Source organism: Vidua chalybeata, chromosome Z (genome assembly GCF_026979565.1).
Source record: "Vidua chalybeata isolate OUT-0048 chromosome Z, bVidCha1 merged haplotype, whole genome shotgun sequence".
Lineage (NCBI taxonomy): Eukaryota > Metazoa > Chordata > Aves > Passeriformes > Viduidae > Vidua > Vidua chalybeata.
Window position 1 is genome coordinate 72,159,363 of NC_071570.1, and position 27,684 is coordinate 72,187,046.

At 39.3% G+C, this 27,684-nt stretch overlaps 1 protein-coding gene across 1 annotated transcript in view; it reads right to left on the minus strand.

The window, feature by feature from the left end:
• The window catches only part of MCC (MCC regulator of WNT signaling pathway), a 195,131-nt gene that overhangs the window by 37,272 nt on the left and 130,175 nt on the right, over positions 1-27,684 (minus strand). Inside the window, 4 exon segments of the mRNA XM_053932546.1 lie at positions 7,464-7,670; positions 12,274-12,437; positions 16,974-17,110; positions 24,050-24,192. Coding sequence (XP_053788521.1) covers positions 7,464-7,670; positions 12,274-12,437; positions 16,974-17,110; positions 24,050-24,192 — 651 coding nt within the window.

The following is a 27,684-nucleotide window of genomic DNA, read 5'->3' on the forward strand; positions in this document are numbered from 1 at the left end:
AGTATTTTATGCCTCCTACAATCCTCTACAGCCTGCTCCTATTTCCTGAAGAGTATTCCTGCCTCTCCCTCCATTGTATGCAAACTGAAGGACAGACTGCCTGCACATTTAGTGTCAAAAGAATTTTTAGGTATTTACAAATTAAGAAAAAAGAAAAAAAAAAGTCTGTGTGTTTCACATAACATGATATTTTAAAAAAGCCATAAGTGGCAACAATAAAAACACATAAAGTCACATTGCACTTCTAAGTTCCCTGTTCAGTTGTGGAGGAGTGTTACACCTTGAACAAAATAATTCCAAACAACTAAAGTACACAAAACTCAAATCAAATCCCCCAGTGTTAAAAGTAACTTGCTGAAAAATAGATATGGGTGCTTGACCCAGAATTATGTATCATAAATTCAATTTTCTCATGAAGTTAACTGAGCTGAGTGTATGAAGTGGACATCCATAGCAAGTATCTTCTACATATTTGCAGCTGAGGCCTCCTTTGTTTATGCAGACATATTAGCTTCAACATGGGTACAGCTGCACTAATGCAAACCTTAAGGACAAAAGTGCTCTACTGCTACAAACCAATAATTACAGCCTGTTGATATGCATAAACCTGAAATAAACCACGCATGCATATTTTTGCTTGCAGATGTGGAATGTCAGTGCAGATAGGATTTGTACTGTGGCATTGACACTGAGAAAAAAAAAAAAGCAACCCTAAAACTTCATTAAGTCAAAATTGCCATTTATTAATATTTCTTTTAACCCATGCTATACCAAATTAAATTTTCCAAGTGCTTAACTTACAGCACTGTTTAAAAGCAAACAAACAGGAAGGCCATTTGGATGTATTCTTTATAAAATAAAACCCAAGCCTCCATGTCCAGCTTAGAAATTGCTAAAATATTCACCTATGCTCAGAAACCAGTCCTGGAAGGATGCAGTTCAAAAGCAAGTAACATTTTAAATTTAAGTGCAACCAGGAAAGAGAGTGGTAAAGTTGCTTAAATGCCAAGTGTTGGTAGACTCTGAAGTTTAGAACTACCTTATGCAAAGACTGTATCACACAAACCTTTAATGCAGATAGGTTTCCTTTTTTCTGTGTTTTCTTACTGTGAAGTGACTATTGGCCAGGATTACAAAGTTAATTATTCATACAAATCTGTAAAACAACACTGGCAACAGAAAGAGAAATTAACACAGTTAAGAATGTAGTCAGGTGAAGTTTTGCTCAGAAAAGCACTTTTAGAAGATAACTTAGAGCACAGCACGGTTATTCATCTGTGCAACTCACTGCCTTAATATTGTATCACAGAAGCAACCATGAGAACAAGCTGCCTGCTTATCTGTCCTTCTTGATGTATTTACTAAGTCAGGCCTTCATTTATGAAATTACATGCTGAACTGACTGCTATAAATAACTGCACTAATTTTAGCAACACTGAGTAATGGATGCTAAATCTGAGCAGGGTAACAGGGCAAGTTTGTCTGACCGGTAAAATCACACATCTCACAATTCCCACATTCACCAAGCGACTCATGGCTGGGCAGCCCATCTTCCACACTGCCCAGAGACACATTAGGTAACTATTTCTGGTCACCAAAACCTCCATTTTAAATAGAGGCATATGCAGCATCTCTTCAGAAAGTACTTTTCCACACCAGTAGCTCTTCTACAGAAAAAATAAAGAATGACCAAAGAAGAGAAAAAATACCCCAAACTCAAATCAAAGTTCAGAAGAGCCATTTTATTCTCTGGCTTGGTGAATCCACAGGTTATGAAAAGACTGGTTCTAAAGGCAGGATTAAAAATAGTCTGACCCCCCGTGTCAAGTCTTTAGCATCATTACCAATGTAGTATAAATTATTCTGAAGGTTAACTCATAGAATGAAGGTAAATTGCAGTACTGCACATGAGACACAATAAACACTTGGAAATGGGAGAGAGAAGAAGGGAATGTCTTACAGGAAATCGATGACAAAACTGGCAAAATGCAATGGGCAAAGACAAGTATAAAAAGAAACCCAAAACAATTACATTACAAGACAGGAAGAGTGTGGATTTCTGAGTTTGGGAGGAGGAATAACCAGGAAGGACTTAAAGAAAAAATTCTTGAGTCCTTGCATCACACTAGTTTAAAAACAAACATGCAGAAGGGTATAAAAACTGCCATAAACTCCTGAAGCATTAAAATGAGGTGGAAATTGTCTGGCAAGCAGATCTTATTATGTGGTCAGAAAAAAAAAAAAAAGGATTTGAGAATGAAGGGAAAAATGAGATATCCAGGGAAATGTCTGTGAAATCCAGAAAAAAAGATATGGAAAGATCTTCCAAATAATTGAAGGAAGTCCAAGAAATTACAGAAGTAAAGAAGTGCTGGAACCCTGGGAAGAGCAGGAGCAGGTGCATTAAGTGAGACACAAGGCAACAGAACCATTAGGTTTCAGAGCAATGGATAGCCTAGATAAAAAAAAAAGGTCAGGTGCAAACAGATGTTCTCAAGTTATTAATATGAACAAAAGTAACTTGAAATGTCACTTATAAATATTTTATGTTTTGCAATTGAACCAACTGTTGAGCTGCATTTCTAATTTTTTTCCTTTGAATGCTGAGAATTGGAGTAGGAAATACTGAAAAATTGAAGGTAATTTCTTATCACCTTAAGAACTAAATAAAAAGAAAGTAAGAGTAGAAGAGAAAAGGGGCTGACACACTATAGCAATGTTCAACTTATGGAAGACTTAATAAGCTATTAACAGATGTCACAGACATGCTTGTCCAAATGCATTATGGGCTACAGAAAAATATTTCAATGGAATATTTTCATTATTTGTAACCATGACTCTGAGAAGAATGTTTTCAGTCTTTTTATTTTGCACATGCATAGTGACAACTACATGATTCATTAACATATCCTAAATAAAACACCACAGCTACGAACTGCCTGTTTCTATCACTGATTTCCACATTCAAAGGACACCTGCTGCTTTTGTTTCTAAACCAGTTTCAAATGAGGGACATGCCTGTGATTCTTTTCATTCTACCCTACTTGTGACCTGTTTCATCATACAATACCTTTGAACCCTTCAAGTAAAAGCACTTTTCCCCCCTCAGCATTTTAATGTTGCTTCATTTCCTTTCCCCTATTATACAGTGGAGGAAGACAAAATACAACAAACTACAGGGAGTGAACTCCTCCCACTTCCTAATTTATTCATGCATACTGCAGATCTGTGAGGAGAAGATGCCAAATCTAACATCCATGTAACAATCTGAGCTGCTCTGAGTGGTGAGAGTCTTTCCCAGGCAAAAAAAAAAAAAAAAAAAAAAAAATCCCTTACCTTGAATTCATTTTCAGTCAGATAATTTCTGCCTCTCCTATATCATGAGCACCAGAGCAAAGTTTGCTGAGTTTCTATGTATTGTCTTTTGTGATCAACTAAGTATGGTAAAGAAATCTTTCCTGGTATCTATAAGATCAATTAAACACTGAGTATTTGCATGCAAGCTTGGAATCACAAGTAAAACTCTACTTTGTTGACACCCAAGAGGAGATGCTGCTGCATAAGCAAATGCCATGCAAGTGAAGGGTGCAGAGAATGGAAATAGCTTTGGCTGCTAGCTCAGGTTTCTGGTGCTCAGCAAGAGATAAAGGAGACAGAACAGCTCCAGGGTCACTTTAAGCTGTGCAAGCAGATAATAATCTCTAAGGGCTCATAATGTATCAGTGTTCTCCAGCAATCTGGAACAATACCTTCTGATCCCAACGGGAATGACTAGAAAACACAGTCCAGCAGATCCTGCCAGCTTTGTGTCATCTGAGAACAGTGTGGGCCCAAGAACACCTGCAAGGCCAAGGATCTGAGTCCTGCTGTGGCAGGGATAGGTTTCAACTGTTCACAAGAACCACATATTTTTGGAGAGCCCTCTGCTCAAATTAAAGTTCTTTGGAGTGGGAAATGTGGGCAGCTGATGGGATCACACATAAAATGCTGATTTTCTACTACTCCACACATTATGTTTCTATTAGGGTCTTAGCTGAATACAGCTAATGAAGTGATTTTCTTCTGGTCAGTTTGGTGATTTCAGCTGAGTTTGGAGAAGGTACAGAACAACCTTCACAACCAGAAGCATGGGATTAACTGCACAAGCTGACATGGCTCATGTAGAACAGATTTAACAGACTTCCAGAGCTGGAACTGCCTTTTCACTTCAGACTTAGTTCTTCAGAACAGCCTCAGGGAAGCCTGAATGTTGCCCACATCCACTGCCTTTTATGCCAAACAACTCCTTTAGACTGTGCTGAGGTAACACTCGTCTGACAACTTTTAAGGGCAGTAATTTAAAAACCCACAGTTTTTACTTTACCATCAGGATGGAGTTTATATGCTGTTTCACTGCTGCTCATCTGAATCCCCTGCTGAATACAAGGGCTTTTGTGTAAGAACACAAATATTACTTTTTCTTCTACTACTTAAGCCTGTTACTCTGTATAGCAGTTGTAAATAGTGCTGACCTGATTACAGCCTTATTCTCATGTAATAATAATATTAATCCCACAGACTGGTACAGAAGTTCCCTACCATCTTATCTGTATTACTGGATTCAGGATTATGGTCAGTTATGTATAAGCAGTTTCTAGGGCACTAACCAGCCCAGACTTAAATAGATTTTATTTTTAATGCAGCAAAATAATGCAGAGGACAAAATAAACCCCTGCATTATGTAATTAGATGTTACACTGCAGACAACCTACAGAAATAAGCAATTACCTCACTCGCTAATGACCTGTGAAAACAAACTCTGAATGTATGATGTTTCTTAGCTACTGTTCCAGAGAGCAGTTCAATCTGTTAACTGAGCACAGTAAATACCTAATTAAATTAAATCTCCAACAAGTCTGAGAAAAATGTATTGAAAGCATTCTACTTGATTACAGGCATTGGTCTGAAGCAAGAGACCTATTGATCTGGTCAACTTCAAGCTTGTTCACTTCACCCGATTTAATTTGAGAAGGACAATAACTAAATTTTAGTTGGATCTCCTTTCCCACTCTCCAGGGAAATAATTTGAAGTGACTTTTGAGTTCAGGTGGCATTTAGAAAATATTTCATAGGTCAAAGAAAACATTTATTTTGTTGTCACTATGGACATAAAGCTACACTAAAAATGCAAATATGGTCTCCAGTGCAAGAATTACATAGTGTGCAGACAGGGTCATATGTCACGAACTAACTTCTCTGGTGGGGGTAATAAATCAGTTATTCTGCATGATAAGGATTATAATAATTACCAGATTTCAGTAAAGTCCTCTGTAGTTACAAACAACTGAAACAAACTGATTACCTTAATTCTGCTTCTGCCAGAGATGCCTCCATAACAGACAACTGGAACTGCTGGCAGCCAGACAAACCATAGCAGAATTGTGAAAAGATGCTAAGGCTGGCTCTAGAATTTAAGCAGCTGTGTTAACTTGGCTTTTTCTGCTTTTCTTCGGATACAATGCTAATGTAATGATCCTGGTTTTAACAGGTATCCTTGCATAGTCATATATTTCATTATACAAACATAACTTTAATATGTTAAAGCTCCATTTAGAAAGTAGTCAGTAGCTTTACTCCTTACTGTTTCTTCAGAATCACAATCTTCCTGTGTCTTGGACACCTCACAGTCTAACTTCTGGCCTCATACAGCCACAAGTGGTTAGTATTATTCTGTTCTTGCTCCAGTTTTGTCCCTGAGTTTAGAGAGCCATTGATACCATTGTTATTTTCTTTCTCTAGCATTTGTAAAGAGAAAACAAATTAAGAATTTGTTTTGTCATGCTGAACAGGACAAGTCTCTACTCTACAGACAATGACTATTTCTCTGACCATTGTCTACATAATTTTCTGCCAATTTAAACTGCACCTTTAAGAGATAAGAATGACATATAACAATCCAGATCAGATCTCACCACTCTTTATACAGTTTTTCCAACCCCTACTGAAAATAACTTCTCTGGTACCTCATAGGACTGGATTTGTTACTATGGCTCAGCCATGCTGATCCCTGAGGGTACAACACCAATTCTTTCCCCTTTTCTGTTTCTCAACTGATGAGCTCCTGGATGTCAGCATAGATTCTTGGTACCATTTTTTTAAGCCCCTTAACTTGCATGTTGTACTTCTCAAAACAGGAATCTTTTTGTATACTCAAGGCCACCTATCTTTCTCTTGTTTGATATCTCAGTATTGTATCTCAGTGTCACCTGGAGTGTCAATAACTGCATTTGTGTAAGCAAATTTCTCAAGCACACACTTTAATTCTCTGCCTGCTTGTGTTCATGTCCACCCCCCTCAATTTGGCAACAATCCAGCCAGTCCATAAATGCTACTTCTGTAGCTCAAGGGGTAGTATTGCCTCCACTAAAAAAAATTGTCACTATCAGTCCAAAAATTTCAGGACTGAAAACAACCTATGGTATATTATAAGACAAAAATTTTAAAAGGAAAAGTTGAAGTGGTCTTGCTTTATATGATATGAGATTACTAGTCTTGCCTCATCACACATGCCTTTTTAGTGTTAGGAGAAGACAGGGAGTTTTGCAAAGGTAATTTGAGGCTTCATTCCTGAAGACTGCAAATCTCACACGATGTAGATTCATGCTATAATGGCAGAGTCACTGCAAAACAATGTTGGTTAGAACAGCAAAAAAAGCTAATCTGCTGCCAACAGGTAAAGAGCAATACTTGCAATTGTTTACCATGATATGGTGGTCTGAACTGACATTTAGACTGAACACAAACTTGAAACTGCCTGTTCTAAAAATAAAAAAACTTGACATCTAAACAAAACTCCGCAAATTTACCAGGTACAAAGTAAACAAATTTTAAAAGTAACTGAGATTGAGGTCACATTCTCTTGGATCTTTCATCTTTTTTGTGAACAAATCTTCTCCCTTTTTTATTTCACTTTGGACTCCACACAAAGCACAAAGCCTTTATCTGACCTTAAATCATCATAAAATGTAGACAGGGAAGCAGGACATGGCTGGAACTACTCATTGTTCAGTATAAGAATTACTGCCCACTGACAGGAGTCCTGCTCTTTTTCTTTCTCCTAATCACAAATTGAATTCCCATCAAAAACAAAGAAATATTTGTTGTTTACAGGAAAAAATAGCCTCACAGGAAAATTCACTAGATGAACTGCTTTCTCTATATCCAAGTTATGTATGCTTCCTTGAAGATGAATATCAGTTTTTCTGATTTCTCAAATCAGGCTGTTGTGCATGCTGGCTGTTTTTCACACACTCTTTTTCAATTATGTTCAGTTCTGTCCTAGTTTGGTCATTTGTACAGCCCAGCTTTGAAAGCAAAAAGCCCTATAGCCTATAGCACAGAAAGTAAGATTAAAAAGAAGCCTGTTCTGGTGACAAAACCACACAGGTTGGAGGAAGAAGGCGTCATCTGTGCAGCAGCCTTACCCTTCTACGCAGCCTGTCCCTCTCCTCACGGACAGCGTTCATGGTGGCCTTGGTCCTGTTGAGCTCCTCTTCTTTGCTGCACAACATAGCTGTGAGGCTCTCATTCTCTTCCCGCAGGCCAGCCAGCTCCTTCTCCCACCGAGACCTCTCCTCAGACAGGTTTGGATAAAGGTCACGTCCCAGCACTCCCTCAATCTCCTCCACAGTCTGCAAAAACACAGTCATCAACAAACAGAAAAGGGCAAAGACAACTGATCAGGACTAATGGGTAGATTAAAGAGACCTGTGTGTTAACAGGCAACTCTATACACTTATATATACACTCCCAGCCTCTCAATACCATTACTTTGCTTCTTTTGTTTGCTAAGTAATATCAAACAAAATTATTACTTATTTTCTTTGACAGTTTGACCATATCATTAAAACATTTCATACTGACAAACACCCAAGCAGACAAAAACATGCAAACAAAACATGTCACCTGTAAATGACAGCAATCTTGGTAGTTTAATCTCAGAATACTTTAATAACTCCTTGTAATGGGCAAGCACTGTACTTACTGTTTCCCTGCTGAATAACAGGCAGAAATGAGCAGTCTGTGAATGTGCATGGCATGGGGCCTTATTTATTGCTAGACCAATGCCACAAAAGGGCAATAAAAAGAGTGGGAGAGGATTAAAAGAGGGTTCTTCCTTCCTATGTTCTTGAGTATGTTCTTTCCTTGAGGTGACAGCAAAATAAAAGAAAGAACTCTGGCCTTGACTAGGCTTACAGGGCATGTTACAGCCCTTCTAGTACCAAAAAAAAGGCTGGATTTCTCTGGGACACAATGGCATCCAGCACTTCCTGTCCCACCTCTGCGCTCACAGCTGTGTAGACACTGCTTAGTACAAGGGACATTCAGGAATTTCCAGTGAGGGAAACTGAATGAGCACCCACCACCAGCAAGGGAATACTGCCATGCCTGAACTGACTGTCAGGCTGGCCACTAACATGCTGAAGCACAGCATAATAGCCTGTCAGGGAGCCACCTGCAGTTTGGAATCTACTACCCAGTGTATGCTGTGCCTGTGCTCTATGTCTAACTATGGAAAATACCTGCAACAAGCAAAACCACTCCAGATGTTGCCCATAAGCTTTTGAATCTCCCTGAACGCAGTGTATATTGAAATGATGAGAAGAAACATGGAAAGTAAAAGAATATATGACATCACTGGCAATGCAGAAAGTTTCATTTCACTGGCTAATCCAAAAACAAGTTATAGGTAAAGCCTTTAATTTTACATCTAATATGGAAGATAAGTGACGCACCAAGGTTAATAATAATCTATTTAGTTGTTTTATTCAAAAGAACATTTATATCCTGATGTGTCCCTTCCAATTCAGCATATTCTAGGAATCTATGATTCTATATATTACTGAATATTTACTGCTTTGTTTATTTCTTTAAACTGGGAGGGAGCAAAAGAACCAACTAGACTGCAGCTGAAAATAATAAGCCTAGTTGGAGACACTTTTTTTTCCTGCAAGAAATCTTACCACTGTTTTCAGCATTGTCTGACTTTGAGGTATCAATGAAATTTTATTATTTGTTCAGTTTATCCTTTTGAATTGTATTTCATGTCTCTCTTACATAAAACTGCAGTACAGTTTAGAGCCACAATTATGAAACTCTATTGACAGAGTATCAGAGTACCTACACTGCAATTCTGCTTACAGATTTGGCAGGAAACTGAAATTACTTTTCTGAAAAAGTAGAGGCTTGCAACATCTCTGTGAGGTGAAAGAAGCTGCAGGTCTCCCTTGTATTAGCTTCACTTGGACCCACAGGTCTCAAATTATGACTGGGTAAATTATTTCAACACAGCACGAGGATGATTTCACATTAATAAGCATAGGGTGGTTAATCTCACAATGTAAAGAGAAGCTCTGTAATGGAAGGAGCATCCTCTTTTGATGATGCCAGCTTTATTTTAAACAGTGCCTCTTTGTTGCTGATTTCTCCACTCCCTTCTTACACCACCCTCAAACTTCCCCTGCTCTCTCTAATGTGAAGTTCTGCTGCTGCCTCCTTCCTCCCTATTCCCCATGCTCCAGTGTTGCTGTTTTCCCAACCCCTCCCCTTCCTAGGCCACTGCTTCTCAGAGCACTACCATCAGAGCAAATCTCTGGTGTCCAATATGCTACCAACCATCCTCCATGGAAAATAAAACGTAAACACTGTACACAGATATAGCTATGTAAAATAATGATGATTAGTTTTCTTCAAAGCAGCATTACAGAGCAGCTTTATCTGGTGTGTTGCTGCACAGCAGACAATTCAGGTATAATTTTACGGAGTATGGGATTGAATTACAATGTCATGTTTTGAGCACAGGGCAGCAGGATGTCATATCATGGTAATTCCAGTCTCGTCGCTGACACTGCCATCAGTGCCCTCTGCCTTATTTTCTTTACAGTAAGTGTTGTGTTATAGATGAGATATCAGATTGAATCAGCAAGTATCAGGTTTAAAAGACACTAAAGCAGTACTTCTTTCCATGGTGTAACTTAATGGCAAAATTTATTCCTAACAGAATTTATGGAGGCCAAAAATTCAGACAGGTCCAAAACCACAGTAGATAGAAACAAAGAAGAAGATTTCACCCATTAAAATTAAACACAAAGACATAATCTTTGGTTCAAGTTCCTACAGACCCACTTTGCTGGAAGTATCTCTGAAGGAAGGAGAAGAACATACTATGCATGTCATTTTTGATGCTGTCTTTCCATTAGCGTCTGCCACTAGGTAGATGGACTTTTGATCTGACCCAGTACAGCTGTTCTCATATTCTAAATGTTTCAGCCTTGGAAATATTTACAGCTTCTTTAATCAGCATAATTTTAGTGGTTAGGTATCTGTCACTGATGTGATCTCCGGAATAAGCAAAGCATTAACTAGACTATTCTGTGGAAATTTTCTTAAATCCTTTCCTTAAAGTATGCTTTTGTAACTGTTCAGTTAGTAAGACATTCTAATAAATTTAATTTCAAGGTCTTTTCAGTTTCTGTAGGGCAGAAACAATTGAGACAGCTAGGGTGACATAATTTGTATAAAAGAAGCAAAAAGTAATTCAGCAGCAACTTCAATAAAAGGGACCCAGTGAAATTTAACCACCAAAGCTGAAGGATTTAAAACACTTAAATGCATTAGTCTACTGCTGAAGAAAAAAGCCAGTAGCCAAGGCAAAAGGTAGTCAGAACACTTCAGGTTTCCATTCACAATTCCACCCACTTTAAAATTCTCTCCATTTTTTCTCTGAGGAAACATGAAAGCAGAAATGGCCTGCAGCCAGGGGTGCAGCCAGGGTGGAGAGGGGTTCTGTGTGTGGGTTTTGCTCTGTTAAACACATCTCACTTCAGATACCTCTGTGGGCCTCCACAGGCTGATCTCTATTTCCCAGAATCCACAGTCTCTCTTTTGGTGAATAGTGACCTCTGAAAAGAGTTAACCCTAAAATTCCAAATAGTAATTGGCAACACTCAAAGTACCGATCCTAATCCTCTGAGACACTCAAATAAACTGCTTTAATACTGATCCCAAGAGACCAGAAGTCATACACACATTCTTCAAATTACTACTCAACATTAATTGCTTTATATTTTGTTATATTCCTCAGGCACCACCAGGGAGAGTAGGAACTTTTCCCAGTGGTAGGACAAAGGGCTGTCAAAGCCATCTAGAATGGTCAGAGACCTCCTCACTGCAAGACCAAACTTGTCAGTACAATTTTTCTTGTATAAATGAGTCACTGACACCTTTCCACCTGACACAAAAAGCTTGTTCATGTCTTCCCCTGTATATAGGAAGATTCTCTGTGGCTCTCTGATCCTGAACTGCAGTGCCTTTTGTTACATGTGCCAGCAAACATCCATCTCCTTGATCTGTTACATTCACAACATACAGATATCACTTGAATTTGTTCCTGAGGCTGACTTATCTCATTTGAACGAATGCACAACCAATGCTTAGTGTTAAATTAGCTTTTGCTGTGCTGTGGGGAATGGTGTTCCCCAATTTAGTGTTCCCACTGAAACAACTCCAAACCACCCCCAGTTCACTCACTTCCCAGTCTCCAGTGGAGGGATAGAAAGGGAAATCAGAGGCATAAAAGGCAAAGATTGGGGGTTGAGATAAGAACTATTTACTGGAAATAGCAATGAGGTAAGAAAATTAATAGTAACAGCAAAAATACTAATAGGGGAGTGAACAAGAAATGGGCAGTTTGCACATGAGCTCTCACCCCCAAGAATACATGATGAGGAAGGGACCCCTTCCCCCCTTCCTGGAAAATGAGGGATATAAGATAACCTGGCCATGCCCCGTCCTGGCTACTGCAAAAATTAGCCCAGTCCTGGCCAGAATCAGGACTTTATATTTTAAGGTAGCCAATCACAGCTTAGCCAAGCACAAACATACACAGTCTGTTTTCAGTCACTGGTCAATGATTAGCTGTAGGACCTTGGGCAGGTGAGAACAAAATTGCTTAAAAAAGTAAATTAACTGTTGAGAATCCCCATTTCTCTTATCTTTGAAATGAGCACAGGACAAATACATTTCTGATTTGAGGTCCAAAGTAGCTCCTCCTGTACCTTGGAAGGTGAGAACAGGTGTGTTACTACTTACAAACACACACTGTGAACTTGAGTTGACTCCTGTAAAGTACTTTTAACACCTTTGGAAGCAAAGTGTGATTATGATTATTACAGAAGTGATCAGGTGTCTCAGGCAATGAACATGCTGCATTTTAGAGCCTAATGTTACTATTACCTTAATAGCTAAATCACAGTGTTCGCTGGCAGTAGTGAGTTGTTCAATGTGCCTGTCCACTTCTGCCACCGATAAACTGCAGCTGCTTTTCTTCCTCCCACAGACAACATTTTCCAGACCTGTCAGCACTCTCTGCAGTTCTGAATTCAAGTCACTACAGTTATCTAAAAGAAAGCAAGACAAAACAAAACAAACATCACAACAATTAGTGACTCAGTGAAAAAACAAACTCTTAACCAGAACTGTCTGCTGCAGAACAGCCAGGACCGATACTGTTCAAAGAGTGTCCTTGCACTCTGCCACTTTTCCCTCAACAACTGATAGGCTTAAGTACCATAATCACATCAACTGAAATCATGAGCTACTTCTCATCTGACAAACAACACCCCACAGCTTATCTGAAGTGTTCATTCTTTCTTCAAAACTCCCTCTTTTCTGAAGAACATTTCAAGATATTACATGCTTACATTCTGTGACTTTTTTATGTTGTTCTTTTGGCCATTCAAGGTTTATTATCCTGATTTTATTTAAGTCATACATTCGTCTCTGTAAATACAAGATTCTTCTGTCTGGTACATTCAGGGATGTTATGACTTGATGTTTTTCAGAGGAATTTCTGTGGTTGTACTTAGGTGTGGTTGTACTTAGGTATTGCCCGATTTAAAAAAATCGTGGTGTTTACAGAAATGATCCCTACCAATCACCTTAGAGCCTGTGTTTTATTTTAACAGCTACTCCTTCAGATAAAATGGCAGAATATTCAGGGATCATATCACCACAGCTTATGTTTCATACTACAACCATATTACCACTTATAGAACAATGCTATTTTAATTATAAAGTATCACAGAGAATTCTTTCCTTTCCTGTCTTTAGGCAAACCTCTTCTAGTGCCCACTGCCCACTTATGTGAAAACAAGTGAGTCTCTGCACCTTGCTAGCTCACTCCATAAATTATTTTTGTTTCTCTTAGGTTCACCTCTGGTGATGGACAGTGGCAGATCCTAAGGCAGACCTGTGGCAGAATTCACCCTTGTGCTGTCTCTTGGATGTGCCAGTCAGTATTTCTGGCTTGCTAGGTCAGAGTCTGCAGTAGCTACCCATAGCAGAGCACACAGGGGGTGCACTATGAGGTGGTAGCACACCTGTAGCTCTTCTATCCCACTAAAAACAGCAGCAAGCATTCTTGGTGGAGGCTGTGATTCCTGTACTGCTGCTACGAACGCTTCAGCATGGTCAGAACTTCGTGGTAGTCTCATAGCTGTGGTTCTTGCAGAGCACTAAAGCAGTGTGGCATTGAACTGGGTTGTAATTTTAACATACTTGAGTCACCAGATTATTGCAGACTGCCTTGAAACCTCCCTGTGCAAGGGAAAACTGAGAGCTGATGGATGAAGGAATAGGAGGAACAGAAAGTAAAAAACTGCAAACTCATTATCATTAACCTAACTCCACAGCCTAATAGACATAAACACAAACCTACTGCTGAACAAAAAGAAGAGTTTAGAATGATGTTACAGCATTGCATGAAAAATTTGAATGGAAAACATATAAAGTTTTTTCTGGGAAGTAATTTGACTAATTCCTAATTAGCAGCCACCCATGTGTTACAGTAGTACCAAAAAAGCCCTTCATAATAATACCACCACTCACTCACAAGCAGAATATTGCAAGCAGGATGCTTACTTGTAAAAACCTTGTGTTTTCTATGCTTGAATTTGCTTTTTTCCATAACATTTTCTGTAATAATAAAACCTTGTACATTTAAATAACCTTCACAAGACTTTGTCTGCTGGAATTTGTTTTGACTGTGACATTTGCCCAATAAAATAAATAGTTTATAATGTGAGCACCCCATTTCTGACAGAAAACCAGCACAGCCCAATCACAAGCTCTGCAAGACATACTGGAGAGCATTCACAATTCTAGCTCTACATGTTTTATTGCCTGTAGCAACAGAGCAGCAGATCCACATGCATTAGAGTGTCGTGAGGTATTACTGGTTTTACTAAGTCACTGATTACGGGCACTCACTCTATCAGGGCAGTAAGCAGATCATGCACATGGGTTATTAGAGCATGATTTTTTATCCTTATATACCTATATCTAGAAGGATTTAAAATCATACATATTCCTGTATCTATATATGTGTGTGTGCAATTTATTTTCACAGGAATATGGAAACAACATCCAAAAAGGACAGAGTCTATGGATAGAAGGTAAATATGGAAGAAATGCAGGAAACTCTAGAGAGAATGTTCTTATTTTGTCCATTGTTGTCTGTGAGCCTACCCTTCAGGGAAAGGCAGCACCCAAGATTTGCAGATGCTTGTGGTCAAAGGAATGATGTAAGTCAGAGGGTCCACAGAAGCTCACAAATATACACTTGGCATGGAAACTGGGTCAGGTTAGGCCCTGACCTACTATATAAGCACATGGCAGTGGCTTTTGGATGAAGTGGGAAAGGGAAGAGGGAGAAAGGGGAGATAGAAAGAGAAGAAGAGAGAAGGAGAGAGACAAAGAGAGAAGAAAGGAGAAGAAGAAAGCAAAATAGAGATTAAGATCACCAGTCCTGGCTCTGGCATGATTCAGTTGTTCAGGATGCTGGGTTGCACATGCAAAGCAAGCAACCTGGGCTTTGTGGACCTGTTTACAGGTAAGTTTTCCCCACTCTGGATACAAGTTTCTCCCTTTCTATGCAACTTAGTTATCATGGGTAATCTGTTCTTTCAGACCTTTCTGAATGTCTGGGAGGGCTTCTGGGGTCTTAGGTGACCTGGATTCCGCTCTACAGCACATGCCCCCTTCTCAGCTTCATCCCCGTGCTGGTGGTGTGCTGTGCTGCACTCATGTCCTGGAGCTGAACAAGGACACTTGTCTCTGAAGAGTGCTGCCTGTTACCTCTGTATGGCTCTTTTCTCCAGCTGCATCCTGTCCCTCCTCAGAGTGTGTTATTACCAACAATCCTTGGCTGGCTCCAGAGCTATCTGCCTGTTGGTTTTTGAGACAGAAACATCATCCCCCTTATCTTCTAGGTCTCTACATTTTACATCATTCTACTGCCATGTTTTTCATTGTTAGAACAAACTTAGACAACTTGCCATTTATATCCACAAACCCTGGTTCAGCTTCACTTCATGAAGACAAAATAAACCCTGAAAAACAAATTAGTTTCTTCTTTTCTTTTCTTGGTAAGAAGAAAATTAAGGAAGAAAAAACTCTCATATTAGAATCTGTTCAAATAGGAATTTAACAGTAAGCACTAGCTTTTGAAAGTAAAACATTAACTTCTTTATAACTTTAAAAACCTCTATTAAATATTTTGAATTCCTAGGTCAGACATTTCACAGCTACATTATTATTAATACTGTTGTACCAATATTTGTAGAAATTGTAGACATGAAAATACAAATGTGCTGTTGCAGGTCTTGCACTCATAAACAATATAGTATAGAAAACAGGAATAGACTTCTGAAGAGAATTCTGGAAATCTGTCATAGTAAGGATTACACCAGAATTCTGTTATGCTGCATGCCGGGTTGGTTCAGTTAGGGGTTTTAATAAATGTTAGTCGTCGGTTCTATGTACCCCTATTTCCCCCCACGATGGTTCGTTCCGAGTCACTCACCATTGGAGCTTCCCCATGTCAGTCTTGTAGTCACCCCCTGTTCATTCCTGAAAGTTCTGGGTCAGTCATCCCACCCTTGTATTCCTATTTGTCCCGGAACCCTGTACCCACCTCTGTTATGTTCCCGTAGGCTGCCGTGGTCCACGTCACTCCCCCGTTGTCTGTCCCCATTGGGTGAGGGGGGCTCCTGCCCCTGTCTGCCCGCCCCCTATATAACCCCATGCCTCCTTTGTCCAGCACCATTTTGTCCGTGCGTGCGCTAGAGACGCTGCTCCAGCCACTGCAGCGGCCATGCGGGAAATAAAATTCTTCAGCCAGGCAGGACAAGGTGTGCCTCCCTCGTCCCTTTGCCTCCTCTCAGTGTACGGCTACGAAACTGGAAAACCCATGCGGAGGCTCAGCCTTAGAGCTCCGCACACACATGGCAGCCCCAGTCTCTCCAAAGGGCAGCGCTAGCTGGGCTTCCGAAATGCCCAAGACCAGAGAGAAAAAAGAAAAGCCACACTGCTAGAAGGTCTGCTTCTGGGGAAATGAAGGCTCAGGGGGGACCTTACTGCTCTGTACAACTGAGAGGAGGCTGCAGTCAGGTGAGGGTCAGACTCTTTTCCCAGGTAACAAGTGACCAGACAAGAGCAAACAGCCTCAAGCTGCATCAGAGCAGGTTTAGATTGGATATCAGGAAAAACCTGTTCATGGACAAGGTTGTGAAGCATTGGAACAGACTGCCTAGGGGATGCATGGAGTCACCATGCCTGAAAGTGTTCAAAAACTATATGGATATGGCACTTGACGACAATAATTAAATTTAATGGTGAACATTGTGGTGGTTCTGGGCTGATGATTGGACTCAATTATGTCACCAATTTTTTCCAAACTTAATGATTCTACGATTCTACAATCAAGGCACAAAGATTACTTCACATGTAAGTTCACAGTCGTATAGAAGCTCAGAATCAATTGTGATTAACGCATCCTACATTCATTCATTTCCTCACCAAATGCTTTGATTTGCATTTCAAAAGCTATGATACCTTTCTGCTGTGGGAAGTCATCACTTCTGCTGAGAACTCACCCACATCTGCAGTGACCATGGTGGACTGGTTCTCTGGCACTGAGACGGAGTTCTGGTCCATGCTGCGTGAGTCTTCATTAACCTCTTGCTGGCTTTGGCTCAGCTCCGACCGCAGCTCTGAGTACTCGTCCTCCTCCCTGGCAGAGAGACCAAAGGCAGAAATTAAATTCTCTGAGGAAAAGTGCATTTTTGTGACACTCATTTCAGACCTGTAAGCTGAGCCACAGGATCCAATTCACATGAGTGTTTTGTCCAGTAGAGATGACTTTAAACTCTTCACTGCAAAGCCACTGTGCCATGCCCGTAACAAACCACTTGCAGCAGTCGGTGCCTGGCTTTCATTTCTTTATTCCCAGATTCATTATTTCTCTTGGCCACTGGAGAAAGAAGCAATGGGTGGAACTGAGTGCTACCAAGGATGTGTGCAAGGACACAGGCTGCTCTGCAGTAACTCCCCATCTGATAATTTACACAAATCAGCACAAGTGGCTTTGATCCTAAAGTGGATTTAGACATAACTGGTTTTGGTCTCTTTCTCAGTTCAAGGATGTCACCACCTCATGTGCAAAGTAATCATGCACATGCATGTACTTGCATATGTGAATCAAAATGCTCTTGGAGACAGGTTGGTTTTTTATTTCCTCTTCCCAAAAGAGAGAGGAACAGGTAAGTGAGCACTGCACTGAACTGCTGGAGTTAGTGTAAAAGGAAAACCCTCAGTTACCTAGGTTTTAGTTTATTTGTCAAGCTGGTTCGACTAAAATAATTGAGGACACAGAATACTTTAGCTAAAGCTAATGAGCTTAAAAAATTAGGGCTTTTCTCTCCTGTCTCCACACAAAGAGTTCAAAGCACTGGGAAGGAAGATAAGTAAATGAATAATAGCTTTGCTTGAGAACATTTGTAAACATTTTTTCTTTTGATCCATTTGCTGATTTGACTCAGACTTTTTTTTTTTTTTTTTTTTTTTTTTTTTTTTTTTTTTACTTTCATAGCAACTGTTTTTACATTAAAGTATCTATTTTAAACATTGGAAAAATACCAGTTTATCCAGGTGCAGGGCTCCTCTGATAGAAAACAAACAGCAATCATTTTGTTGCACACTAAATCACATGCAGAGATTAATTTTGCTGCAGATTCAGCAGAAAAGTGTGAGAATGGAACCGTCTGGACTTGGAAACAACAAGAAACAGCAAAGACCTATCTGGGTATCTGTCTGCATCTGGGAGGGGTATCTATAATGTTAGGTCTGTTGTGTGTATGCTACATGGTGATGAGTGTTTCTTGCAGGATTCAGCCTGGAGGTATGTCTCGATTTGTCAAACAGCAGACAAGATGGTCCACACATGCAGGCATCAATGACAAAAGTAAAGTCTGCTCTCAGAGCTGCAGAGGCGAGAACTTATGTACCTCAATAAAACCCCAAAAATGATTTCCAGCTTGCTTGCCAATCAGGGTTTCCCAAGGTGGTGAGATGCAATTTCTACCATGCTCTTCTAGCCCTTACATTTGCTTCACTGCAAAGAAAGTGTAACTTTAGCAGAAGTACTTAGTGGCTACTGTTACTAAACAAAATGCAGACCAACTGGTTAACACTGAGATTTACATCAAAGCAAGGTCTTAGAAGTACCATGCAATGCTTGTTTAAGACAGTGATAGAACCTAATCACGAATAGCAGGAGTTAAAACAGTGTAATGAAGACACATAAGCATCAGTTAATGTTCCATGAGCCAGTTTGTTATTAGCCACAAAAAAAGCCACTAGTAATTAGCTTTAGACAAAACAATTACCAAGCACTCAAACAGTTGTAATTTTTCATCTGAAGGTAATTGATTTTTTTAATTTATGAAACAATTAGTCTTACATTTTTAAAACCCGAATTACCTCTACAAATGGATAAAAAGCTCTACTGGCCCTAAAGCAACAGCATACATAATAATAATTTCTCAGCACTCTTCTTTGGGTCTTCTTGCACATATTTTTTTGTTTAGAATACAACACAGCCTCGTCTAGCTAGCTCTAGTTCTGGGTTTTTCAGATTAAGTGCCCCTCAGTATCTTGCGACAGTGAAAAGTACATCATGCAGTAGGTCTCTCAGCCTTCTCAAGCCAAAAGTCAGTTTCTAAATGAACTAATGCTTTTAATGGCTGACCAGAAAGATCAGAAATCCCTTTCTGATAAAGCGGCAGCAAGGTCCATCAGTGCCTCCAACACCAGAGAACAGACTGGAAACAGACTGAGGGCAAGAATAAGGGGGAATTCAAGGGCAGTGATACATCACAAATATAAATTCTGCCTTTAAAACTGATGCTGGTAGTAACAAAAGATGCTGTTTGAGATTTTTCTTTCTCCAAAACAGGGGAAAGAGTTCTCCAGTGGCACTGGAAAGGCAAGGTGCTCGACAGCTGACAATGAGCAGCCACTGGACTCCAGCCACACCACCCAGAAGGTGGAGACATTACAACTTCCTTATTGCTGCCATTAGCAACAGCCTGGTTGTAAAAAGCAGGCATTTGCACTGTTATGGGCCCTGATGGTCCCACTTGCTGGAATGTCATGGTAAGTCGGGGACAATTAAGACCAGATCAAGCCATTCCAAACAGAGAGGATGAGAGGATTGGAGAAAAATGCCTGTGGTTTTCAGTTACTTCTGCACCAATTGTTTTCTTCACAACAGGTGCAACCAAGGACCAGTGTGTTGCACAGATGCTCAGAAAAATTTGTTCAAACAGTGAGCAAAATTACACATTTTTAAGCATCCTTTCACACCACAGCACACTGGCAAAAGGTACATGTTCTCTTCATGGCTGCAAACAGTCCATAGCTTTGTATTACAGGTGCCAGCAGTTTTTCAACAATCATTTAACTTAAACAACTGTTTTTAAAACCTTCTAAGACCCTCAGATAGAAAATATTACAGGTGTATGTGCACAAATATTGACTGCACTCTGTGTACAAACACTTGAGGTCCCTCTGAACTAGTTCATTGTGAACAAATAGTGACACGCTTGAGATGGCACAGAAATTAATCACTGAGGGCAAGTGGAGTTAAGCATTGTGTGCTGAAGCCAACATTATCACACCCACACTGCCCTTTGAATTGAATCCAGTATGTGCCAAGTTCCACCTAGCACATATTCCACCTAGAAGCCAGAATTAGACCTTCAGGTCGCTGTGTAAATGTGACTGTAAGTGCTGTGTGTTATTTCTTCTGATGATGTAGTCTCTTTGCTACTCCTCCATTAACTTCTAACAGTTTCTGAACGTACCTCAGATTAAAAGTTGTAAGTCTGAACAAATTATTTTACAGTAATGGCTTATAAGCTTCTTGAAAACTGCTTCAAGTAATTCTTAGCAGGCACCAACACTGAACAGAGTATATTTCTGTCTGGTATTTTTATAGTTGCTCGTTATTTTTAGAGTTGCAGGGATGCACCCAAACAGCCACTGGTTTAGAACTAAAAGCAATTAGACATCTCTCTTTTCCTTTTCTTGAACCTCAATTTGACATCTAAGAAAAACTGTTAGTCACATGCTGAAGTTACAGTTGATTTTGACAGCTAAACAAATTATTAAGAAAAAAGAGTCAAGTTTTTAGTGTTGACTTAGATTCAACACTAAAAACTTCTTTAGTCAGAAATTTTCACCTTAAATGTAGATATTATTACATTTTAGTACTCTACTGTATAATTTCTAAATAGTTTTTGTCCTTCAGAGTTACTGGGTGTGTCCTTTATGTCCAAGTATTTACAATATGACTATAACTAGGAAGATCCATTCAACTGGTTTTCCCTCTTCTAGCCTGTACACACTTTGAGATAAAATTGCATGCACTTTGTCAAAGGACAGAGATCTTTGGCAACAGAGGCTCATCTACTTGCACATGAGTATTTGAGTACTGAAACTCACTTTTTTCACTTGATACCTGTTTTTGGAGGGGATTTCAAACCAGCTAGGCTGTCTGGAGCATCAGCAGTAGGGAGATGAGACAACTGCAGATGAATGCTGGCTTGCTCCCCCCCAAGCATGGTGAACTCATTTTCCTCAAGGAATGCTGGAAGAATGCAGAGCAAGAGCTGCAGCTAAATTCATGAGGCCACACACATGGACCCAAGAAATGGCTAGCAAACCTAGAAAAATCCTGTAAACTTCTGAAAATATTCCTGTAAGATTACTGCTCCTGGGATCAGTGTATCAGACACACCTGGGAGGAGACACATGATTAACATGTGACTTAAGCTCTCTCCTTTCCCAGAAAAGCTGTGGCTGCCCCATTCCTGAAAGTGTCCAAGGCCAAGCTAGATAGGGTCCTGAGCCACCTGGTCTTATGGAAGGTGTTCCTTCCCATTGCAGGGGTTGGAACTAGATGGTCTTACAAGTCCCTTCCTACCCAAACCACTCCATGATTCTAGAGCTGGCATTACTAAACCACATGAGCAAAAGCCATTACAATTCTAAACTCTGACACTGAAAAAGCAAAAAACCCCCAACGCACACCAAAAAACAGAGAGAAAAATTCTCAGAATGGAGAATATTAACCAGCTTATACAGCCTGCCAAAACTCCTCCTCAAACTGTTGCAATACCTTATTCAGATTTAAAAACATGGTGTCTCCTTTCTTTCTGTCCTACATTCTGAGGGCACTGTTCACATTCAAATAAATAGAATACAATTTAAAGAGTATAGTCAAATACCCTCCATGAAGTTCTGGTTTCTTCTAATTGTTTCCAAAATATTTTTGTATTTAGGAACTATAAAGAATGTCATAGAGTAGAGGTACATGAAGCTACACATTAGTTTAGTTATTTTTACAATCTAAAATCATTATGTGAAAAGGAGAGTCACTGTGTCACCATTGGGGAAACATTAATCTGTTATGCTATTTATGTAAACTCTGCTTCCTGAAAGACAGCCCAAATTTTGTGACAGCACAAGTAAAGCCTCTGCTCAACACTACCTTCAAGTTTCAAAGAGACAAATCAAAACTAAAATCCTCCTGTTTTAGAGGAAAGTGTAACTGCTGAGGCCCCAGCAGGGCCATGGTCCCAGAACACTTCCACTCAGGACTGCTCTGTTCCAGCTCAGACTCAACAGTCCCCAGAGCCAAGGGTGGAGTGCTGTGAGTCACACCTGTTCCAGCAAGGACAGCAATTACACCACCCTTGCTCTGTGGGATGCACAGACAGCTTCTCAAGACTGACACATGTGGATCCCAGAGTGTATTTACAGAGAGCCACAACAGGAGTTATCAGTTTTCCTTCTTTCAGCTGGTTTTACAAACCCTGTGGAATCCCTTCACTTTCCATTTTCAGTTGAAATATTACTCCTCTGTTCCCCAGATACCAAATTATTGGCCTGACAAAGAAAATAAGCTATTTCCATCATTAAAAGAAACAAAAAGAGCCACTAACTTAACAAACATTATTTGTTCTTACTAATAAAACCAAAGTAAATAAAACCAGATGAGGCATTCCAGCTGTCTGAGCAAAACAAGCTCTCATATGATTGAATTAAACTGGAGTGGCGTGACAGTGGTGTGGTACCTGTTGCAGCAGTATTGCTCTGATGCCTTTAAAGGCCAGAACTGCCCAAAAGGGACAGAAAAACTGCATTTTTCATAAGAAGCAACATGTACATCCCATCAGGCTTGGTTCTTACATCTCATGTTCCTGCACATATCACAGCTGACTTATTTATGGACATGGTTAAACATTCAGAGGTATCCACCTGATTCCAGTAGTTCATAATTGTACACTAGTTGGCATTTACTTTGCCACAAGGATTCCAAATACACCATTTTTATGAATTCTATGTAATATTCTTCTTAAATGTCATCGAGTTTTTCTGTCACTCAAGAAGGAAAATAATCAGTGCAGCTCTCATGCTTTCTCAGATTTTGCTTTTCAACTAATCTTTTCAAAAGACAAATGGAAAGTTTGTCTGCAGAGGTATCAAGCATGAATGAAGAAGGGAGTCATGGGGATTTTTTTCAGAGAACTACTACCAGCAGAGAACTACTGGAAAATCTCACCATGACCATTGCTAGCTATGATCATCTCATAGGCAACGTACTTATGCTCTTAAATAATACGAACATGTGATTCTAACAAAGCTTTAGTAGTGGTAAATATGTATGTGATGGTATTTCCTCTCATTTATGGTACATCAAACATTCTTCTTTTTCCATTCTAATATTTTAATGAAAGATTAAGTGAGTAGTTGTAACAACGCTGCCTTGTGCTAGCAGAAGTATTTACAATGAAGAAATGAAGCAATTACCAAAAAAAAAAAAAAAAAGCACAACTAATAGGTAAAGGAAAACTGAAAATTGGCTACATGGCCAGAGTACCGCATCAACATTACCCAAAAATGTATCAAATCTAACTTGACATTCCCTGGAAAATCCAGAGATCCTGACATATCGTTGCATCCTCACTAGGTAGACTTTAGGAAGCTCCTTCTGCACTCTAGTCCAACTTTCCCACATTGAAGATAATATGCAAAAACAAGTGAGGAAAAATGCTTCCACGTAGTCAAACATGAAGTTTATTTTAACAACCTAGTGTAATACCTCAAGCTTTGCTGCTGAACAATCAGGCAACAAGATGATTTGTACCATTATGTTTTGTCAAAAAAGCCAGCACAAGAAGAGGTAAAACCTACCAATATCTATTTGAACCATATCTTTCCCACAAATGATTTTGCTTAGGTGATCTACAGGAGGCTGCAAAATAAAGTTAAAAGCAGAGGGTCAAATTGGGTGTCTTCACCTTCCTTTATACACTGTTGCTATCACTTATATGGCACACTGGCACATTACAAAAAGGAGTATTTAGATGTCATGGCACATGTTTTGCAGTGCTTGTCAACTTTTGCGAAGTGTGGCTTTGCCAAAGAGAAGGTAGCACTTCTTGGGTGCTTGGATGATACCCTGCAGAATACTCACCTTAATTATGGGCAGCTATTCTGTACCCGTTATGACAAGCCTGAAAGTCGTCATCATATTAGAGTATAACTCACACTATGTCTTGCATGAGTCTTGCCCTGGCCCAGAATCCCCAGGAAGCTGCAGTACCTTATGGTTGCTCCCTGCAGCCGATCGATTTTCTTGTTGAGCTCGGCAATGATGCTGTGCAGCTCTGTGATCCGCTCCTCGTAGCGCAGCGTCGTTCGCTCCTGCACATCCTCGTGCTCTCTCATCAGGTGGGACTGCTCACACTGCAGCAGAGAAGCAAGGAAACAGAAAGGCTGTTATGGACAACTGCAGGGAGATTGGGCACAGGGCAGGAGTGCACTGCACTATGGTTTTCTTACTCGTCAAACCAACGGTGCCTTAGCAAGAGAAAAGGACAGACACAAAACACTGACAGCTACAGACAGGTAGGTAGTTACAATATTTGAGGAACTGACAGACTATGCAGCGCACTTCTTTTATTTGGTTTTTTCCCAAAGAGAAGTTGCCATTTCTGCTTGGGAAAAAAACCACTATTTGCAACTCAAAATAGCTAAAAAATATATAATCTTTGAATCCTAGGATCTTCCCAATATGGTCTGAATTAGAACAAATCCTACAGCAGAAACCACATTATTATAAACTAATCACACTTTGAAGCTATAGCTTCTTCTCTAGTGTAAGTACTTCTTTTTCTTAATGTTTATAGGTAACACAGCATATTTTTAATATGTTCGTAATCTCCAATAAAATGCTCATGATCTGAACAATTAAAAAGCTACATGGCTGTTTGTTTTTCATACATATCACAAAATACTCCTTCTTCCTTCACACAGTATTTTAAATGTAGACTCCCTGGCTTACTCTTCAGGCCAGCACACGCTCTATTTCAGTTACAACAAACCATTACAAACCACGGCAATTACAAGCCAGCACTGCATGCTGATTGAAGCTTTGCTTTGATTTCTAACATTTTGCTTTTGACCCCCTTCAGCCAAGCCTCCTTGCAATCACACAATGCCAAGTATCATGCTGTCAAAAAAAGAAAACTCACAAGCCATTTAACAGTATAAAACCCAAACTCCTTAATTGAAGAGATGCAATGTAAAATCCTAGCATTTCTAAGGGCCAAAATTGATGGTAATATTGGAGGTCCTCCAAAACTGCTGAATCAAACATGTTTTTTTTTCAAATCAAGTAAACACTCTATACAAGCTAACTCCCTAAACCCTTCAGACTACACAAAATAATAAAGTAGTAGATGTGCCAGAATTTTCATAATTTGCTCCCATATTTTTTGCCACTTACATTCACAGCTTGAGAACATAAGCTACATAAAAGACTGCTTGAAAATTAAAACTTAGAATAAGCTTCAATAATATTTTTATTTTGAACTTTAAATAAATTTATACCACAGTTTTTAACTTCCATGAATATGCACATTTAAAAGTAGCACAGACATAAGAGCACCCTTCCACACACTATAACAAAATAGTTTCTACCTTCAGCTGTGATAAAAATCACTTTCACCTACATTACGAAAAACAGATCATATTATCACACTGCAAAGGAGAGGAAAGGAACACATTTCACAAGACTGATAATGTTCATTTGGCTTAGAAAACTTCATGTTGGCAACTGATACAGCTGTACATGTAGGCTATGACGACTCTTTATCATAGTATCATTCTACAGCTTATTTCTCATATTTCCACATCTTAACATTGTATCTTTCTAAAGAAGTACCACAGCTTTCAAAGTGCAGAAATAACACAGAGAAAATGTTTCACAAAAGCTTTAGAGCAGATTTAGGGGCAATAAAGAGTTGCTTCTTCAGCCTTTCTAAACCTGAATTTCCTCTGACACACATATGCCCACAAATGCTACCTCAGCATTATCAAGATCAATCTATTATGTGCTCTTGTGGTTTTTTTAGCTTTTAAACCAAAGGGATGTTTCAGATAGAGTGTATAATAATTGTTTCCAGGCAATAAATAAAACCCTAATCACAACAATTTTTGTCTTTCCAAGCTATGCACTGAAAAGCAGAATTTGTTTATAGTGACCGAAGATATATGGACTTTTGCTAATGGGTCTCAGCCACATTACAACTTGATTTCTGTTTTCTCCAGACATTTCTCAGTCATCATTTTTCAGGATAACATCATTCAGATGTACTTTGTGAACAACCAGCAGTCTGGCAATATACAACAATAGCTTCACATTGTGTTTTTTAAAAGAACTCTTGAATTATCTTAGGTAAAAGCAAATGGAAAAGGCTGAAAAGAACCCCCTGTAAAGACAGGCTAAGGACTGGTCTGTCTTTGAGGTGGGGAACACAACTGCATCTCCTAAGTTCTGGTCAGCCATCAGGAAAAAATGGCAAAAGCATCCAAGCAAGTAAACATGGTTCAGAATCTCAAAATTCACCAGTGGAAAATTTTTCTGGCTATTCAGGATTGCTATTTATTATGGAACATTCAACTGAAAACTTAAAAAGGAAAAGAAACAAATGCATGCACTTCTACCCACCGGTAAAGTTTTTCTCTGGGATACTGTAGCTGTTCACCATCCTCCTTAGTTTCTTTGTGCTTTGAGCCTCAGAACAGCAATCTGACAACACTCTGTACTTATTTGCAAGATGTAGACATTCAGCTCTTAAAATTTATTTGCATGTTAGTCATACAATATAAGGTAAATATAAATACCTATACCCTTAATAATAAATAATAAATACCTTCTACCCTTTTCCTTATCTCTCTTCCAGCCTCATACTTAAGAGCTCCAGTCTAAAATTCTTAAGAGGTCTAATTCTCTAAGAAAGTAAACACAGGAATAACCTACTGAGAGATTGCAAAAGATGAGCAATTAATTGTTGAAGTCAGGAGAGAAGTTTCCAGCACAGTTCTCAATATAAGTTGAGAACTCTTGGTTGTTTTTTGGTACAGATTAGAAAGGTTATTTCATTTACAATAAAAATTAACAATCGTTAGAAGCATCATTGTCTGATCTTTTGATGTTGGGAAACAACAACAGCAAGAAGTGTATGAGGGAGAAGGATGAAATTTCCTATTAATGTACACAAATTCTTACTGAAAGAATGTAATGTGCTAAATTCTGCTAATCTTTATATTGAATTTGCAGTGTTCAATCAGAGCTCAAAAAAAAAAAAAAAGAACTACTAGCAGCAGTGCTCATTAAGAGATGCCCCAGTGCCCCAGGCCCTGCAGAGATGAACACTGGCTGTGGTATTGTTCACCAAGAATACAAGTCATCACCTGAACAAGCCACAGTGATAAACCTGTCTAACAGGATTACAAAAGCTAAAAAACTTTGCTCAACTAATACAGTGTTTTAATTTGAGAGGAGTGGCAGATTTAGAAGTGGCAATCCATTAATCTAAATTTAAGTATAAAAACAAGGCTATAGTGCTAAATCCTCAATCACAAATTCATGCATGGTCAGAATTAAGTGTTCTGTGGTATGTTCTGTGCGTACTTAATGTGGAAGATGAATACAAGAACACAGAATTAATCCAAGTCAGATAAGGACATCACACAACAAAACAAGTAATTTCAATGTTCATCTGAGCACCATGCATTTCTATTTCAAGTTTCTCTGTTAAATGAGAAACTGAAGCCTTCCTGTGAAGTTCACATGTTCTTACATGTCTACAGAGAATGCTGCTTCTGTTCTTATATGTCTACAGAGTGTTGGTTTTATTTTTATACTGAAACTCTGCTGTTCCTCCCTATATT